The 21,590-nt window shown below is 33.5% G+C and overlaps 1 protein-coding gene and 1 long non-coding RNA gene across 2 annotated transcripts; both read right to left on the bottom strand.

Annotated features, from left to right (window-relative positions):
* Positions 1–6,062: 6,062 nt before the first annotated feature.
* LOC112422529 (uncharacterized) lies at positions 6,063–6,695 on the bottom strand. Its single transcript, XR_003012881.2, has 2 exons — positions 6,652–6,695; positions 6,063–6,476 (listed from the first exon to the last, which is right to left on the bottom strand). It is a non-coding gene; the product is annotated as an uncharacterized lncRNA (long non-coding RNA).
* Positions 6,696–7,403: 708 nt separating this feature from the next.
* Positions 7,404–10,001, bottom strand: LOC112422525 (uncharacterized mitochondrial protein AtMg00810-like). The gene has a single exon (XM_024785587.2). It carries the CDS (start codon positions 8,749–8,751, stop codon positions 7,501–7,503), a length of 1,251 nt encoding a protein of 416 aa, XP_024641355.1. The 5' UTR covers positions 8,752–10,001; the 3' UTR covers positions 7,404–7,500.
* Between the last annotated feature and the right edge of the window lie 11,589 nt (positions 10,002–21,590).

Below are 21,590 nucleotides of genomic sequence, written 5' to 3'. Positions count from 1 at the left end.
GTATGTTATGCCTTTCACATCTTTGTTTTTGTTGGTTATGACAAAGATTTATATATGTTTGTCTTTTTCCATAAATTTTCTATTTTAGTTGTATTCCCCCGTGAGAAATTTTGCCTAGATGTTGTCTATTTTTGGTTTATCTACGTGCTTTTAAGAAGCAACGCTAGCTATATTGGACGGTCATGCGTAAATAAAGCACCTTGACATTTTCCTATAATGTAAAAGACAAATTGATTTGGCTCAAAATCAAAGCATCATTATTTTACCAAAAAATCTTCTCATATATGTTCGTGACTATCTTTTCAAAGACAATTAAGTTAGGTATTATATTGACAGTTATAAATGTTATAATGCTATGGATAAATTTTAGCCATATAACTTTCCACTTACACGTTTCGTCAAAAAAGAGAACTTTCCACTTAATCCCCCACTAAGTTATTGCCAACCAAATCTATGACATTCACTAGATTGAGTAGATTCATGGTTCTCAGCATTATTAGTATTGTTTTTGGAGAGGTTATGTTATGGTTCTCAGCATATACACGTGCATTTGCACACCGCCATCGAATTGATTATAGTTGTAAATATATAGAGCTAATTCTTACCGTATTTATTTTAATAAATTTTTATAAAAAAATATTTAAAGGATTTTTACCATGTAGTTGGTCAAGCTGAAGATGCATCATGTATATGCAATTATGCATGAGATTGTGGGAATTTATAAGCTACTTGTCATCGTTTGTTGGGGTGACAGTGAATCGCACCATTAGCTAGTGATGGTCCAAAACAAACACTATAGCTTACACATGGCTAGCTTGAAATATCTAAATAATGGTACTAAATTATCTCTTATCCATGTTATCTACGAACAGCCATTTATGTTTGTTTGAAGCTAAAGACTATAAGTTGTAGCATAGCTGGAAGCAGGGGTGGTAAAAAGGTAATCCACCATGACAAATGTGTAGAGGGACATGACTTACTTTAGATGAGCTAATCAGGACATGAAGTAAAATAAAGAGTGAGTGAGTGTGTGTGTATATTTTTGCTATGGCATAAAACAAAAATATAAGATAAAATAAGCTCCACTCAACTTTCTTAACCTCTATCTCGATATATGTTTGAAGCAAACAATTACCAATGTTTTTGGGAGGGTTGGCAAGTGGAAACATGGTTCTTCTATAGAAAAAGAATATGAGTTCGATTCCTGGAGTTGTTTGGTTGGAGTCGGTACAACTTCATTCAAATTAATAAGATGCCGCACTACCGACTTAAGCATTAGTCCCAGTGTTTACCCAAAGGGCTAAATTGTGGGATACCTTGAAACATTTATTAGAAGGTCAACGGCACCAATCACGGTCGATTAGAAAGGGAAAAAAACGACAGCGAATTATTGAAACACAACAAAATGCCCAAAAACAAGGAAAGCAAAATAAAGTCATAATCTATCACTCAGACAGCAACACAAACAGAACAAAACACGCAGACATATCACAAAGCAGAATTCAAATGGCTGGCAAATAAAGAGCAAGATTGATGAGTGCCAAATGCTATACCTAACTGATTAGAATTTAGAAGTCACCCATCCCAAAACTCGTGGGCATCAGAAAGGTTGAATTTGAGCAATGACACTGTCCATGAAGATAATAAAAGGTATATTAAGAGACAAATCCTATCCTCTACATGCATATGATATTTTCATGTCCTAATCCACATAAACAGCTTCAATACCGAGCATCTCCAATATCGACACAACAAGCATAAAATTACCTTGAAGAAAGTCTCAGCAGAACTATTGAATTTTCGTGATAAATCTCGTATCCATATATACAAATATATTATCAAGCACGTTAAATAATTGTCAAATTATGATGATGAAGATTTCAAAATTTGTCCAAGTGTAGAGTCCATGACCTGATTTCCATCATGAAAATTCAAAATAAGAGATGGTTTCATATAAAGAACCAAGAAATTCAAGGTACAAGACAATAGTCCACATTTACGACTTCTGGAACTTTAATGTAAGGCTCCTCATAGCTTGGAATAGAAGCGAGGATAGCATCCTTGTCAAGGATATACCAATCTATCAGGCACCATTCATCGGTTATTCAATATACCTGATTAACAAATAATGAATAAACAACTCACCGTTGATCAAATGTTTTAGGAGTATTGTCGCGCAAATTGTTTTCGTATCTGCAGATAACATGGAAAAAATTGGAAACTAAAAACATAAAGCAAAGCCAAACCAAGAAGCAACAATGTTTTCTACCACTCATTTAAAAAAAAACGTTTCATTGAATAAAAATCAAGAGCAGAGGCATATCAATTGAGAATCACTTAGTATATTAAATGGCGGAATTGTTCTGTAAAGGCATGATACTTATCTACCCTCCTCCTCTCTTCTCTCTTTGTTGTTTATGATAAAGTAAAGTGGAAAGTCAAGCAGCCTAGAAAATTTGCTCCTTTGTCAAAAAACAGAAAGAAATTTTTTTTGCTTCTTTGTATAAAATAAAATATTCAAACAAACTTGGATGACCAAGGTGAAGTATAGGAAAGCAACAAGCAGAAAGCACATAATATGGAGCATTTGCTAAGCATGGATTTGCTATTTGTGTAATACAACAATAGCACCAACATTTCTCTGTGAATCCTAAATAGACTAAAAAAAATGGCAAACCAATGCACTAAAGCTCTCGCATACATAGGGTCTGGGAAGAGGTCCCACCAATTTGGTGTATTGTATGCCGTCTTACCCTGTTTTTCACATAAGAGGTTGTTTCCAAGACTTAAACCTGTGAGTGTGTCCATTCAGTCACGTGACAACAACTTTACCGTTGCGCCAAGGCTCCCCCTTGAATACTAAATAGAATAACCATGCATTTTTAGTTCACGAATGAATGCTACACAATCAAACTAGGGCTATTCAAAAACACCAAAAATCTGAACTGAACTGCTAAACTGAATCGAATTAGCACTATAAAAAAACTGAAGCTTTTCGTACAGTTCCTGAACTGAACAGGAATTTTAAACAAAGTTCGCTAAGGATAGAAATTTATTCATTAATTTCGCATATTGTCGCGAAGCACCTAAAGCTTACATCCTAGATAAAATAAACTACATTGCTGAGCTGAGAGTTATTGAGATGTTGCGAAGGCCTTTAAGGTTCTTGCCATTTGTGAACTCTAAGTAACATGTGAAACCTAAAAAAAATCCTAATTTAAAAGAACACTAAATCTCAAATCTGTAATTGCAAGATCATGTGGTGCTTCAAATATGGCAGAAAATGAAAAAACCCAAACCCATAACATAGTTTTCAGATTTTTTACTGCACTGCTCTTTAGTTTTAGTTAGTTTATTTAGAATGAACGGTGCATGCAAGTTAATTACTTATAGTTTCATTTGTTAATACTTTAATAAGCTATACTTATGAGTTAAAAAATTGTATTATGAATTGAGAGAAATGAATGAATACTCATTGTTTCATTAATTGGAAAGGTTCAGTACAACATGTATATACACAAAATAGGAAGCCTATGCTAACTATTGTGTACTAACTAGTAGAATAGCACTTGAACTCAAGTAGCTTGCTAAGCAAGTTACATAGTCTATAATAGAAATCAAAGAGAAACTCCTATATATTGTAATAAACTGTATATTGCATCTCTTAAAGCTTGGTTTCTTGTTTTCATCTTTCTTCTATTTTATTCGGTTGCCTATTTGAGTTTGTAATATTAGTCACAAGAAGAATAATCTACGTCTGAGTTCAGGGATCAAACTCGAAACTTCCTCATTTAAATTTCTTCAACGTTCCTCTACGCGAAACTAAAAATCAATTAATAAGTGAAACATTAGTATATACAAATGGATACTAAACATTCCACTGCGAATGGTTATCTATAGTTTGTAACATCTTCGTTGCAAAATAGTATCTTTATTTTTGGCACAATCATTGCTAAATGGTATATGTATCTTGTAGAGGTGCATGGAATCAATTCGACATATAACGTCTCTAATGGTCATTTTTTAAGATACAAAAAAACGTAACTTTTTAAGAAACTCGTTCTAGATTCTCTACACTATTATCAAGTGGTTTCATCAACATCATGTCATAATTATACAAAAACAGAAACTTTTAAACTGAATGAGAGTTCTCACTCAAATATTTCTGTTTGTAACTTGCTAACACTTTGTTCTTGAAAAAAAAAACATATATTTGGGGTCGTGTGAGCAACTAAGGGGGTTAAAAGAGCAAATTTTCCATAACATGAGGCAGTATGTAAAGAAAAAAGTTGAATGAAATATGTAATTAGTAAATCATTATTTTTGTCTTAAAAATTGTAATAATAAAAAAACTTTTGACTGACATCGTTGTTTAAAGGCGATTAATCTCCATCGAAAAACCTCTTTAATGCATAATGTGAGTTCTCCGCTCACAATTGAATAATTTTCATCAGAATAATCTGTTGGACACATAAGGCCTTCAATCAAATTTTCTTCCACAAGAGAAAGGGATTGAACCCAGACCACTTGGTTAAAGGATGCAAAATTACGAACATTTTACCCCACACCCCAACAATTATATACCCTTACAAACCATAAAAAAAAATACTAATTTTAACCTTTTTAAAATCACACCCTTCCACCCCATCATGTGTTTCCAGACTTGAAAATGGTTGGCAAGTTTTGAATTGTGAGCGGTATGTGTTCATGTATATTCATAGCACATCCCCAACGTGAAAAATCGGAAACAACCTTCCCAATAAGACAAACCGTTAGATCTTTTCAATTTGATTTCTGACTAATTAATAATGAATTACAACAGATCATTATCATCATCACCATAACCTAAAGTAACTCTAGCTATGAAAAGCAGTTCCATTTTCTTCTTTCCATTACCAACAACACTGCTACCGCCGTTCGAAATCTTCTTTAAGTGAAAAAAAGATTAAAATTCTGAAAAACTTATCAACCATTTTCAAGTCTGGAAACACATGCTGGGGGTGGAAGGGTGTGATTTTGAAAAAGGTTATAATTTTTATGGTAAAATGTTCCAAAATTACTTATCACTTGGACCAACCGTAAATTTTTAACAATTTAGTCTTTTAAATTTCCGAAATGGTAATTTAACCCTTAAATAAAGAAAGCACTTCATTTAGTTTTTTTAAAAAATTTAATATCACAGCTTTAAAGATTTTATGCTTATCTTAAAAGCAACAAGAGACTATCAAAATTTCAAATTATTGTCATATCATGTCGTTTCAGAGAGACATTCAGACTGGTTTAATGTGCAAGATATAATAGAGAAATAATAAGTTAAATTGTTTGATAAGGATAGGATATGATGTGGTAGAGATATGATAAGATAAAGAGTTTGATATTGATAAGATATGATAGTAATATTATAAACACTTATCATATCTCATGTTTGGTTAACACATGATAAAAAAAATATATATATATCATTATTTAATCCTATCATATGTTTGATGCATATTATCTTGAAGTCATATCTTAAAGTCGTTAAATTATCCTTCTGAAACAAACCCATATTCATTGTTTTAAGTCTTGAATATATTATTCATGCTATATTTTATTAACACTTAGCATCACACGGCTATTTTCCTAGTCCTGGTAGGAAAAAAGAGAGAGAGGGTGGGAAAGAGGAGACAGGAAAAATAAAATTGTGGAATAGAAGAAGGGTTTTGAAATGAATAGAAAACATGTCTCCCATGGTAGCTTGCTATTAATTAGGTTGTTAACCCAACAAAAACTAAAATTACAAAGGTTTAAATTTCAATAAGTGAAGAATAAATGTCATGCTTATTAAGTGAAGGGTTTTGATTTTTTTTGTTTTTTTGTTGACCAAAACAAAGTTTTGAAACTGATATTTTGGTGAAGAGATTAAGTGTATTATGGTATTCCTCTTCAATATACTCCTTTCTTTGGTACTAGAGTATTTAAGTTGTATTGAAGTTTTATGTTGTCAAAATTCTCAGATGTTGTATGTGCTTTGAAACTTTATTTGGACACCCTCCCCTTTAATAAAAAAATAAATAATAATAATAATAAAGAGAACCACTTCTTAATTAGCATAAGAGAAAAATTAACAGACATGCATTTAATTAACTTTGAGTGAAAGTGATACAAGATCAGAAGAGTACTCTTCAGTCTTCACCATAACTCTCATCTCAATGAACATAACATAACATAACAAAGAAATAGACTAAGGGGTACCAGATTATTTATTTCTTTCAACATTACTAATTTTCTAGTACCCTTTTTTGCACACTGAGATCATTAAAGGACCTCATATAACATTAATTCATCTCATCAGCTTGGTTCTCCTCCACAACAACAGCCTTGTTGGGTTCCTCAGTACTGTTGGTTGATTTCTCAGAATCCACATGACCAACCACCACAATCTTCACGTCAAGCTTCTCATAACCCATTGCACCTTAACTTCAAATTTATAACACCTGCATGCCCAAATCACAAAATTAAATTATTCACTCCAAACAAATTTGGACAATTTTTTTTTTTTTTTTTTTTTATTAGTTGTTGAAAATGATGTGTTATAAAACATCAAATAATTAAAAATAAATAGTAGTAACACAAAAATGATGTACTACTAAGATTAGTAAGGGACATAACCTAATTTAAGTATGTAGACTTGTGAAGAAAAATGGAATGATTAAGTGATGAGAAGAGGGAATGGGTTGAAGTTTATTTATAGTCCATCTCTCCAAATGTATTTACAAATATATCCTTCATTGTATTTCCTATTTCCCGTTGTACCCATATGATATGATTTCATGTTTGGATGCTTTTTTCAACGTTTTCATAAAATTTTAGTTAAATAAAAATATGTTTAGGTGAACTGAAGTAAACACTTTAACACACGTTTTATTAACGTGAGATCTTTTGTTAGGAAATGCTGCAAATTTTGAAAAAGATAAAGATAACATCACGATGATTGCACAAATAAATTTTGAAAAATGTGTATATAGATTAAACTTTAGGTTAGATTCATTCTCACGAGTTCATGCAAAGAAGATGTAATAGAGATAACTGCGAATATTCTTTATTATACTTTGAAGTTTTTGAATTGAATTGTACACTCATTTGAAACATGTCGATCAATAATAATATTTTACGTAATAAATTTTCTCAGTTTCTTTCATGCATTAGAAAAAAGAATACACGATTTAGAAACATTTTGGTAAATTTGACTTGTGAAAGCATGAATTTTGGTTGGTTTAAGATCTTAGAGTTGTGTTTCTCTTAAGGTTTAAGATTTGATTCTCTTTTATGCCAATTTGATGGTCAGATCCAAATAAATATTGAGAAGGCAAATTAGATGATGATTTTATTCATTATTTGAGAGTCTATATATACACAGTACATATCTGCCTATAAATGACAGAATTATAATCATATCTCCCCTAATAATTTACAAGATAACAAATATTATTTACAACAATTAATATTAATATACCAGTGCTACTTGATTCCAAATTTACTGCTAATTCCAACATCCCCCCTCGTTGGAGCATGTAGGTTGCTAATGCCCAACTTGCTGAGTAAGCATTCAAATTGTCGCCTGTCCAGTGCCTTTGTGAAGATGTCGGCCACCTGAGTTTTTGTTGTGACATATGTTGGGCGAATACATTCTTTTTGAATCTCATCCCGAACAAAATGACAGTATATTTCAATATGTTTAGTCCGCCGGTGAAACACGGGTTTTACAGCAATATGTAAGGCTGCTTGACTGTCACAACAAAGTCTTATCGGATTTGGGTATTGTATGCCGAGTGCTACCAACAATTCTTTCAACCACTTCAACTCACATGTGGTGACAGCCATCGATCGATACTCTGCCTCGGCCGAGGAACGAGAAACCGTATGTTGTTTCTTAGTTTTCCATGATATAGGTGAATTTCCAAGTTGAATGAACCATCCAGAAAGAGACTTGCGAGTCAAAGGACAACTCCCCCAATCTGAATCACACCAAGCATACATCTGTAAATCACTATCTGACCTCAACAGTATTCCTTTCCCTGGATTACCTTTTAAGTAGTGAACCACACGCAATGCGGCCTCCCAATGAGGCTCTCGTGGTTGCTGCATAAATTGTGCGAGAATATGCACACAGTAGGATAACTCTGGACGTGTTGCTGTGAGATAGATAAGTCTTCCCACCAGATGCCTATAACACTCAGGATCAGGAAGAAAAGGTCCTTCAGCTAGAGCTAGATTATGATTTTGCTCCATCGGGAATGAGGCAGGCTTCGCTCCAAGTAAACCAGCCTCATAAACAATGTCCAAAGCATACTTACGTTGACACAAGAAAATCCCTTCAGGACTTCGAGCCACTTCTATGCCCAAAAAATACTTCAACGCCCCTAAGTCTTTCATATGAAAACAATCACTCAAATATCTCTTGAAAAGTTGAATGGTTCTGTGATCATTACCGGAAACAATGAGGTCATCGACATAGACAAGTACATAGATCTGCACATTACCTTGGAGAAAGGTGAAAAGGGAGTAATCCGAGTAAGATTGTTTGAATGCGTATGTTTTCAATGCTGCCATCAACTTTGCAAACCAACACCTTGGCGCCTGTTTTAGACCATACAACGATTTCTTCAAGCGACAAACCATCCCTGACTTTCCTGTGCCAAAGCCAGGAGGCAGACACATGTAAACTTCTTCCGCTAAGTCACCGTGTGAGAATGCATTATGAACATCCATCTGATGAATTTTCCCAATTTCGAGCTGCTGCCACAGCAAGAAAGGTACGCACCGTGACCATTTTCACGACTGGAGCAAACGTTTCATTATAGTCAATCCCCTCAAGTTGCTTGTTCCCAAGGATAACCAAACGTGCCTTGTAGCGCTCAATTGTCCCATTTGCATTGTATTTGATCTTGTACACCCACCTACAACTGATGACTCATTTTCCTGGTGGTAGTGGTTCTAGAGTCCATGTTTCATTATCTTCTAATGTCTGCATCTCTTTCTTCATTGCATCCCTCCACATGCTATCTTTCATAGCCTCAACAAAAGACTTTGGCTCACTTCCTGCAGTAACAGCTGCCAAAAATGCACAATGTTGCAAAGAAAATTTATCACAATTCACATAACGTTTTATAGGATAAGGACTACCTAAGGAACATGTTTGGATAGGTGAGCTATTAAAGGGGCTTTCTGCAAGGCTCAATAGTTGTACAATATGAATAACATGATCTCTCAATCTTGTGGACGGTTGTCGTTGCCTATGACCACGCCCTAATTGAACCATCAATTGTTCTTGACCATCTTCAATGACACCGATGTTCCTTTATTCTTCTAAATTCTCTTGTAATTCATTATCTACACCATCACCATTTCCTGAATCTGCTCCAATGTCATCAAGGAACTCACCATGTTCAATCTCATCACTTGTTTTTCTAGTCAAAACAAAAGATTCATTAACACATGATTCCATTATCTCATCTTCCACACCAGTATCATTGAAGAGTACATTTTCCTCCTTACCTCGTTCATTGACTTTTTTATGCATATACGGAAACTCATGTTCTAAAAATGTAACATCCCTTGAGACAAAAATCTTTCTAGACTCCAAATCATACAAACGCCAACCTTTCTTTCCATAGGGATAACCAATAAAGACACTTCGTCTACTTCTACTTGCAAATTTTTCCCCTCCATGTCCATGATTATGAGCATAGGACAAACAACCAAAAACTCAAACATTTGCATATGAGGAAGGTTGCCCATACAAAGCTTCATAAGGCGTTTTCCCTCCTAACAAAGTGCTCGGAGTTCGATTAATCAAGTACCCTGCTGTTAATACACATTCTACCCAAAACTCAATGGGTAAATTAGCTTGAAAATGCAATGCACGGCCAACATTAAGTATGTGACGATGCTTCCGTTCTACTCTCCCATTTTGTTGAGAGGTTTCGACACACGAGATCTGATGTATTATTCCATTTTCAGCCAAGTGAGCACCTAGACAAGTGAACTCATTCCCATTATCACTACGAATTATCTTCACAAGTTTTCCGAATTGTCTTTGAACCATAGCAAGAAAATTACGCAGAGTTTGTGCCACTTCTGTTTTATCATTTAGCAAATAAATCCAAACTCCTCTAGAAAAATCATCCACAATTGTCAAAAAATAATGTGCACCACATAGAGCCGTAGTTCTATACGGTCCCCATAAATCACAATGAATTAAATCGAAAATATCAGATGCTTTATTATTACTTAAAATAAACTCTTCGCGACATTGTTTTGCTCGGAAGCATACATCATAGCCTTAATAAATTCTATGTCTTTTCCCTTAGTACTAGCAAAAGGTAACATTGTAACAACTTTATGAGAAGGATGTCCCAACCTTTGATGCCAAAGAACTGTGCTCCCTTTCTCAACAACCTTCAACACTTTCGATAATGGTATGCCACAAAAGTAATATAGCCCCTCACGTTGCTCACCTGCTCCAATCAGCATCCTCGAGGTATGGTCCTGTATAACACAAAATCTGTTAGTGAATTGGACAATGCAGTTTGATTCCTCTATTAATTGTGATACAGAAATCAAATTGTAATTCAAGTCTGGCACATATAAAACATTAATTAATCTCAAGTGACCATCAAGCACTATTGTTCCTTCCTTTTCTGTCAATGCATTTATTCCATTTGGTAAGCCAACATAGCATGGCATGATCTTTTTCACGTCACTCATTGATTCAAAAATTCATGTCATATGATGAGAAGCCCCTGTGTCAATTATCCACTCTACAATCTTATGCTTACCGCTCAGCCTTCCTTGATTTCCATCTTTTTGAGAGCTCAAAAGATTGAGCAACATGTTTCATTGTTCGTTGCTGAGCCCATTGATATCTCCCTTGTCAGCATCAACTGGTTGTTCTCCCTTGGATTTTTTTTCCGATCTGCACTTCGTTGGCTTTGATATGTCCTCCGCACCCTCTTCCTCCTATAAATAATCCTTGTTGCTGTCAGCCTCACCCACGACCTGCTCCACGCCCGCTGGTTCGTCCTCGATCCCCCCCACCACTCTGGGTACCTGATCAATTGGAAGCACGAATCAGCATCATGACCTGCCTTGGAGTACAAAACATTTTTTCCTTGCTTTCGCTTCGACCTTTTCCAACTCGAACAGCAAAAGCGACATGTTCATTCTTCTCTTCTTTTGTCCTAGTTATGGTTTGAACACGTTCTTCTTGAATCACCATAGCATACGCTCTGTTTAGGGTCGGCAATGGTTCAGTGCTTAAGATGTTTGTTCGGATTGTGCCATATGTCGAGTCTTCAAGACCCATCAAAAATTGATGGAGCTTCTCTTCTTCTCTCTTCTTATCCAGCTCTGCACTGATGTTGCATGTGCATCCGCTACATTTACATGTTGGATATTGTTCATAGTTTCTCAATTCTTCCCAAATCATCTTGAGTTTTCCGTAATAACTTACAACTGTCATGCCCCTCTGCTTGCAATCAGCCAATTCTGATTTGAGTTCCTGAATGTGTGGTCCATTCCCCACCAAGAATCGCTCTTTTATGTCGTCCCAGAGGTGTTTTGCTACCTCCATGTACGATATAGTTGAGCACAAGCTGGGTTTGATCATATTCAAGATCCATGAAACAAGCATGGAATTGACGATCCACCAATCTTCATGATCTTCAGAATCATCAGATGGTTGCATAAAAGAGCCATCGATGAAACTAAATTTCTTCTTGGCACGCAGAGTTGTTTTCAAGGCTCGAGCCCATTCATCATAATTATCACCTCTAAGTTGAACCTGTGTGATAATATTTCCTGAATTATCATAGTTAGAGAGATAATATGGTGAGATTTTCCCTTGTTGATCAACACCCTCCTTCTTAGATTGATCATCCACCTTCTCATTCTTCTCACTTATGTTTTTGTCAACCCGCTCTGATGCCATATTGAGAAGGCAATCATATTATAAATGATAGAATTATAATCATATCTCCCCTAATAATTTACAAGATAACAAATATTATTTACAACAATTAATACTAATAGTCAACACTAATTTCTAGCTGATAAACCAGTGCTGACTTGATTCCAAATTTACTGCTAATTCCAACAATAAAACACATGCAAATAGAAGGTGCAATTTATTATTCTAGATTAGTCGGTTTTTAAATCGGATACTAAATTTTAAAAAAAAAATTAATTAATTTTTTTTTTAAGCAAAAGAAAGGGTGCAGAGGGATCTCGAACTGCAGCACCTTGAAATATATAGATAGAAAAAAAGTACAAAAGAGAGGGGGGACATAAACCAAAACCCTCAAGGATAAAAGAAAAGAAAAAAAAAAAAGCAAAACAGATAAACCAACAAGGAGCTAGTGGAGCAACATTAAACCATAATGCTAGCGAGGCGAACGACTGGAAGCCCCAACCTTAAACCCTTTGCTAGTTTCAAAGTGCTGCTTTAATTTCTTTTTCTTTTTCTTTGGAACCACCAACTGAAATTGTTGATTTGAGTCTGAATTAACAAAATCTTCCTTCTGACCCATGTTAGCCCATGAATCACTCAGAAAATCCATAGTTTGTTAAGCCACAGTAGGAACCAGCCCTAAAACTTGCATGTCATGAATAAAATTTTCACTAAAATGTGACAAGTTAGAGTCGTCGCCACTCTGGCCCTACCTAGATCTTCTTGAGCATTATCTATCGGTACCACATCCTTGTTTAACTCTACACGGCAGAGATTTGCATCAGATGCTTCTTCACGAATGTTATCAATCTTGCTTTGATCTGATGGGGAATCTGGTAGAATAGTGTTGCCATCTAACTCCACAATGGGAATGAGATCAACATCATGATTTTTAGTGGCAAGACTATCGATGTTTGTATCTAAAATTTTTGCATTTGCTACTAAAGAAGGCAAAGGGGAAGCAACAATTTTAGGATTTTTCTCACCCTAATTAGTGAATTTTTTTGTTATCACAACCTCTTGTGCTTTAGGTTTATCCTGCTTATTACTTGCAACCATTTTTCCATGCTTCAACTTGTTACATTGAGATATGTGATGATCTAAAGTGTGACAGTTATTACAAAATTCAGGATGTTTTTCATAGACAACACCAACATGAAATGAAAACCCTTCCCTCTCGACTAAAATATAGTTATGAAGAGGTTTTGATAAATCAACATCAACAAGCTGCCTTGCATGTGACCAAATACTCTATGTCTTGTAGGTTCATCTAAAGTTATACGCATACCAACAACACAAGCAATTTCAATTAAAGTTTTCTCTCTCCAATATTCACGAGGGAGATTAGAGAAACGAATCCAAACCTGGGCATTAGTTTGTTTCTGAGCGCCGGGGCAGAAGTCAGGAACCCATTGCGACAAGCGAAGAATTCCAAATTTGAGATTCTAGGAGCCCGTCGACCAAATGGAGCGCATTTCCTCAATAGTTGAGAATTCGAATTCGAAGAAACCTTTGCCCATGGGAGAAATCTTCCAATTATTGATTTTCCAGAGAGGAACCAAGGTTTCATGAAGTTGCTTTGCTGTTGGAGCTTTCTCTCCTTTCTTCAAAATCAACCTCCCATAGAGGATACTTTTGCATTCTTCAACTCCCTTGGTGTCTTCATTCTCGAAGATTTTGATTGAAATTGAGTCACCTTTCATACACGGCTGAGGTAAATCGATGACCTTTCAACATCTTCAAGAAAACGCGATGGAATGATAAATAAAAAATATAAGATCTAAAATATAATAAAAAAAGTACTCCACTTGCTGCTTCAATTTCGCTACCTTTTAATAATTTTTGTTAAGGGGGTATTTTTTAATCCATCTTTTAATAGTTAATTTTTTTTTGTCAGATAGTTTAGCGGCTAAAGAATTTCATCTTAAATATGAATAAGTGAGGTATATGAGGTTTGAACTCAGACTCTGTATATATTATGCATTATTTTTTATCAAGTGAGCTAAATTCAAAGGAATTATGATAAAAATCTTTTAATAGTTAATTATGAGTATCGCATAAGCAACTTATCATTCCTCTAAAATATAAACAACTTTTTTTAATGAAAAAAAAAAAACTTGGTGGCATGTCGAATCATTCAGCCATCAATATTATTAATATATATTTTTTAAGAGAAATGATATTTGTACATCCATTTTGCTACAACTTTTTGACAATTTTCTCTCTCATACTCACATGATGTTGTTATTCTCTCTCTTCCTTTTTCTCTCTCCATTGTTTTTGACCAATCAAAAGAGAGAACATCAAAGTTATCACCAAAGTTGTCATTAAATAGATGTACAAATATTATTGCTCATTTTTTAAATAAAAAAACAAGCGCTATGCTTGCCTCAATCCACGGAAAAGGAAAAGATATCGATTCAGGAGCATAACCAATCCATTGTACTCGCCTAACTAAATTGATTATTTGGTTCCCAACTAATTTTTTAATTTCATTTTGGTCCTGTAACTCGTAAATCGTATGATTTAGTCCCTAAAAAATGTTTTTGTCAATCAAATTAGTCCAATTCGTTAGTCTTTAACCCCAAATATATAAGATGGATAGATATTATAACTGCGGATTTTCTTTAAGATACTTTGAAATTTTTGAATTGAATTGTACACTCGTTTGAAACACATTGATCAATAATATTTCACGTAATAAGTTTTCTCAGTTTCCTTCATGCATTAGAAAAAAGAATATATGATTTATAAACATTTTGGTAAAATTTGACTCGTGAAAGCAAGAATTTTGGTTGGTTTGAGATCTTGAAGTTGTGCTTCCCTTAAGGTCTAATTTGATGGTCAAGTCCAAATGGAACACCCGCAAATAGACGGTAAAATTGGTTCTTTCGAATTAATCGATTTTTGGATCGGATATCGATTTTTTTTTAGATGAAAAGAAATGTTTAAAGTTCAAACATCTTAAAGAAAACGTGATGTAACGATAAATAAAAAAGGAGTCGTACTAACCGACGCCCTTTAACACTAGTTAAGGATACTAAAAAAGGAAGTTATTACTAAAAAAGATTTTTTTGACTTTTTATGAATTGATTATACATTTTTTTCAATGCAATAACTACTATATAATTTCTGTTTTTAATATCATTAACCGGTGTTTAGAGCACCGATTAACATTTTCCAATAAAAAAAATATAACAACTTAAATTAAATATAATAAAAAAGTACTCCACTTGCTCCTTCAATTTCGCTACCTTTTAATAATTTTTGTTAAGGGAGTTTTTCTTAATGCATCTTTTAATAGTTATTTTTATTAAAGAAACTTTTAATAGTTAATCATGAGTATGGCACAAGCAACTTGTCATTTCCTCTAAAAAATAAACAACTTTTTTAATGAAAAAAAAAACTTATCCTATTGGATATTTCCATGTTGCATTTGTTAAGTGGTCCCATGTCAAATTATTGAGCCTGCAATATTATAAATATATTCTTTTTTCAATAAAAAAAAAAAAAACAGGTGCTAAGTGGCCTCAATCCACCAAAAAGGAAAAGATACCGGTTCAGGAGCAAAACCGATTGTTTTTTTTTTTTTTTTTAGGAATGGAGCATAATCGATCTATTGTACTAACTAAATTGATAATATGATCCACTAACTAATTTATTGAATTCATTTTGATCCATAACTCATAAAACGTCTGATTTGATCCTTAAAAAATGTTTTCGTCAATCAAATTAATCCAATCCGTTAGTCTTTAACCTCAAATACCCCTAAAAAAAAAAAACCTCAAATGCATAAGATAGATTAATATTTTATGTGATACGCTATACACCTTATTAATTTTTTGAATCTTGACCGTTCAATAATTTTTAGAAAAAAAAAAAAAAAGGTTTTTAATCTTGACCCTTTGTTTGATAGTTTTGAGAGAAAATAAGTCCTTGGAACATACAAGTCCATTGGTTCTAATAGTAAACCACAAACATATACTTTTTGAATTTTGCTCTCCATCCTGCACTTTTCGCTCGCGCCCTGCAACCATTCCCAAAATATCCATGCGCTAGTTAATTAGCGCAAATATAAAAAAACGAAACTTAATTTTTACACATTAACTGACGTATCCCGTGTGAGTTAACTCCGATCTGAGTTAAGTCACGCTAATTCTTTTGTTTTTCCCCCTCAATTCTCCATTTTCTTTTTAGTGACGGCGTTGCATCCATCATGCATGCATTGCATCCATCTTGCCTTAAACATAATTTATGCTTTCAGGCGACACTATGAACATGTTTATTCCTGTCAGGTAACACTGTTATAACATGTGGTATGCATGTGGCATGGTGTGCACCCATTGTTATGCATTTTTTATCATGTGGTATGATGTGCACCCATTGTTATAACACGACACCTCATATTATTGCCCAATAGGTTTGTGCACATACATATGTAAAAACTTTACACTTGCGTGACTTAAGTCACGCTGCGTTAATTAAATAACGCATAATTTTATATTTGCATTAGTTAACTAACACAAAGACATTTTTAAGATAGCTGTGGAGCGCGAGTGAAAAGTGCTGGGTGAAGAACATATTCATAATTTTTTCCTTTTCTTCTTCTGCTTCCCTTCTTCATGACCTTTCAAACACAGAAATCTCAAAATTCAATTCAACCAAAATCCAATTCTTCAATCAACATTTAAATACATAAAAATTGATCAACATTCAAATCCATGAATTCATTAAATCCATATAAACAACAACAAACAAACCAAATTAAAATTGATTAAATTCATGAATCAACAACAACAACCACCATGAACAAACAATTTAGTAGTCACAAAAACAACAACCACAACCACAAATTAGCATTTAAATAAATAAAAATCGAACCATTACAATATATATAAAGTTCGGGGTTCGACCTCCAGCAAAAAAAACAAGATGGAATAACACACAAAAGGGGGTCAGAGAGAGTTTTTGGGTTTTAATTGAAATCATCGATAGAATTTCTACCTTTAGATTTGTACAAAGAGAAGTTAATTAGTAAGGTTTGAATATTGTGTTTATCTTTATGGTTTTTTTATGGGTTTACCTTCACACTATATTTTTTTTCATGGATTAATAGTGCTTTACCCGTTGTAATATAGGTTATTTTCGGATTTATCCCTATAAAAAAAAAAATGGTTTTCGTTCTTGTAATTTTTTTCTTCAGAATACACCTCTAATAGGCCATTTTAAAAATATTATTTTATTTCAGAAATTTTGGTTTTTGAATGGCCTATTGAAGGGTATTTTGAAAAAAAATGTACAAGACGAAAACAATTTTTTTTGCAGGAGGTAAACCCGAAAATAACCTATATTACAGAGGTAAAACAGTATTAACACCTTTTCTTTTACAATGCATTGTCAAGGGTGATTCCATCAACGACATACCCATTGGTTGGATTGAAAAAGGTAGGTTATGATAGTTTGAATCAAAACAAATGAAAAACGAATGAATAAAGGGTATCGACAAACTGAACAAAACGGAAGAAAGAAAGGAATTTCCAGGAAGAGGAGGAAAGGAATTTGAAGGATGAAAGGAATCGAAGAAGAAGAATAGGAAGAAAGGATAAGAGAAGAACCCTAATTATGAGTCAAAAAAATATATTTTTTTAATATGTACCACGTGGGATTGACTACGTGTGCACTCACTAATAAGAGAATTAAACAAAGAAGGACTCTCAACACATAATACAAAAAAAGTAGGACGGCAGCAAATCTTTTTGCTTAAGATCTTTCCAAAGTGCGATAAGACAGAGGATGCAAGCGTTATCCGGAATGATTGGGCGTAAAGCGTCTGTAGGTGGCTTTTTAAGTTCACCGTCAAATCCCAGGGCTCAACCCTGGACAGGTGGTGAAAACTACTAAGCTAGAGTACGGTAGGGGCAGAGGGAATTTCCGGTGGAGCGGTGAAATGCGTAGATATAGGAAGGAACACCAGTGGCGAAAGCGACATTTTCCATCGCTCTCGGTTCACCATTATTGAATGGTTCACTGTTTCAATTTTTTTATGAAATCTCATCTTCATTATACTATGCTTAAAATAGCCCCAATCCATCGATGACAAGGCAAGGGAGATAATTAACATGGAGGTGGTGGTTCTACTTGACACCATTTAATTATTAAAAGTTAGTGAGAGCAATTATTAAAAGGAAACCACCAAATAAGTGGCTCGCTTTGGAATAAGTTATAAATAATATTTTTATAATGGAAAAAAACTATTTTTTTAACCAAAGTAAATTTATTGTATCATTAAGGCTTAAATATGAATATGGTCCATGTAAATATCTGGCATTTTGGATTTAGTTCCTATAAAAATATTTTTTTGGTTTTAGTTCCTGCAAATATAGAATATTTGGTTTTGGTCCTTGGTATTTTGTTTTGATCCTTGTAAAATCATTTCATATTGAAATTGGTCCCTATAATATTCATTTTAGTCCTCATTTTGAGGGACTAAAATCAAATATTCTACATATTACAAAGACCAAATCCAATATGAATCAATTTTACAAGGACTAAAACAAAATACCAAGGACCAAAACCAATTTTTTTATATTTGCAGGGACTAAAACCAAAAAAATATTTTTACAGGGACTAAAACTAAAATATCAGATATTTGCAGGGACAATTTTCATATTTAAGCTTATCATTAATAATAAAGGGGTACACAGTATTCCTCATGAAAAATATGGGGCTAGGATGAGATAAGATGACTCTAGCAAACTATGAACTATCCTATTTGATTATCTGCCTCCTAATAAACGACACTACATAGTTCGGATTACCATTTAATAAACTCTTAATTTCGATTACTAAAACACCGAATTCATTGAGAGGGACATTGTGATGGAAAACAAAAACTTGTCCTATTGAATACTTCCATGTTGCATCTTAAGTGGTCTCATGTCGAATCATTCAGACTTTAATATTATTAAATATATATTTTATTAAATAAAAAAAGCAGGCACTTCTCTTGCCTAAATCCACCGAAAAGGAAAAAAAATATCAGTTCAGGAGTATAACTGATCCATTCTACTCACCTAACTAAATTAATTATTTGATTCCCTAACTAATTTCTTGATTTCATTTTGATCCCATGACTCGTAAAACGTTGTATAATCCCTCGAAAATGTTTCCTTCAATCAAATTAGTCCTCTTTGTTATTCTTTAACCTCAAATGTATAAGATTGATCAATATTTTATGTGGTACAATATACATCTTATTAATATTTTTTAATATTAATCGTTTGATATTTTTGAGAAAAAAATAGGTTTTTTTAATCTTGACGGTTTGATAGTTTTGAAAAAAAAACAGGCCCTTAGATCATACAAGTCTATTGATTCTAATAGTAAACCACAAACATATAACTTTTTTCCTTTTCTTCTCCTGCCTCTCTCTCTCTTCTTCATGACCTTCATCATCTTCAACAACATCATCACACACCTTCATTATATCTATTAATCTTCAAACACAGGAACCTCAAAATTCAATTCAACCAAAATCCAATTCTTCATTCAACAGATCAAATCTATGAATCAGCAACAAGCAACAATTGATTAATTCCCTACAAAATTCGTCGACGGCAACATCATGAATCATCATAAACAAATCCATAAACAATTATGAATCAACATTTAAATCCATCAATCCATTTTGCCACGCCGCTATGAGTTTTTTTTTTTTTTTTGACTTTGGTCCCTTAACTTATTTTTGAATTTTAATTTGGTCCCCTAACTTTAAACTGTTTCAATTTGGTCCTGTAAGTATACTTCCGTTTATCCAACTGGTCCTTTCTGTTAATTTTTGTCAAAAAACGTTAACTTTGTCTATGTTGGCTACATCGACAAAGTTAACGTTTTTTGAAAAATACTAACAGAAAGGACCACTTGGGTCTTGGGGTAAACGGAGGTCGGTAAAGCCTTGATAGGAGATATGATACGGATACGATACTGCACCGATACGGGAAAATTTCAAAAATCAAGATACGATACAGCTGGGATACGTTAATAAAAAAAATTATATAATTAAATGTATAATATAATTATAACATATTTTTTTAATATGCAAATATATTAACAAACACAAGAAACTAGACTCGTAGCACATTAACATAAATATAAATAATATTGACGATTAAGAGAGTGATGATTAGTCAAATACATACGCAAAATATACAAAAAAGAGCACGAGCAGTGTTATACATCAATGCTATACTATATCCAAAAGGAACATTGTTAGTGCTATACTATATCGATCCAAAAAAGAAGCACTATATCCAAAGTGGAAAGCGACCATTTTGAAAGAAAAAGTTGAAACCCTAATTTTTTAAAAAGGGGAAGATGAAATTGTTTCTGTGGTATGGTGTGAGTCGTACTGACACCAAATAAAGATAAAGGAAATGAATATATATCATAGTAATATAATGTTTTTATTCTTATTTTTTACAAAAAGAAAAAACACAGAAATCAAAATAATATAAAAAACACAAGTATTCGTGCGTATCGGAAAATTATTTTCTTAAAAAAAAAAATTTAATATTTGGATACTCTCCTGATACGTATCGAGAAGTATCGGGCAGGTATCGGTGCAGGATACGCAGGGGATACGGTACATCATCCATTTTGAAGTATCGGGTCTTCACAGACGGAGGTATACTTAGGGGACCAAATTGAAACAGTTTAAAGTTAGGGGATCAAATTAAAATTCAAAAATAAATTAAGGGAACAAAATATGTTTTAAACCTTTTTTTTTAATTAAAATAACCTTTGGAACTGTGATGTAAGGCTATTCATAGCTTGGAACGGAAGCGATGATGGCATCCCTGTCAAGGATATACCACTCTATTAGGCACCATTAGTTGGTTATCCAAAATGCCCAATTTACAAATGAATAAACAGCTCACCTTGGGTCAAATGTTTCAGGAGTATTTTAAAGCAAATTGTTTTCAGTATCTGCAGTTAACATTAAAAAAAAAAAATAGAAACTCTTAAAATTTGAGTTGAACCTAATTCAATATTACGAAACCGGTTTTTAAGGTGGGGGGATGTCTCTCACTTATAAGTTATAAACACATTTTTAGGTCATATCTCATCCAATTTAGAACTATCAACAGAAAAAAAAGACAATTTGGTAATATTAACATACAAAATAGACATATTATAATTGCACTAACAACTTTTCTTAAGAATTGTGACAAATGTAAAAATTGCTTAGATATAGGGATGGAGGGAGTATAAAACTACTTCGCCAGTACATGAAGTAAAATAAAGAGCAAGTGTGTATATATTTTTGCTACGGCATAAAACAAAAATATAAGGTAAAATAAGCTCCACCCAACTTTCTTAACCTTTAAAACAAAAACTTTGCGTGATACCAGATATACACGGCTCTATCCCGATAGTGAAGCAAACAACGAAACAGAAGAGTCTCTCTTAAGAAATGAAAGAGAGAAAAAAGCAAACAATTACCAAAGTTTTTGGGAGGGGTTGGCAAGTGGCAACATGGTTCTTCTATAGAAAAAGAATATGAGTTTGATTCCTGGAGTTGCTTGTTTGGAGTCAGTCCAAC

The sequence above is a fragment of the Medicago truncatula genome, chromosome 1 (assembly GCF_003473485.1).
Source record: "Medicago truncatula cultivar Jemalong A17 chromosome 1, MtrunA17r5.0-ANR, whole genome shotgun sequence".
Taxonomy (NCBI): Eukaryota; Viridiplantae; Streptophyta; class Magnoliopsida; order Fabales; family Fabaceae; genus Medicago; species Medicago truncatula.
The sequence above is the reverse complement of the archived record's forward strand: the minus strand, read 5'-3'. Positions and strand labels throughout refer to the sequence as shown.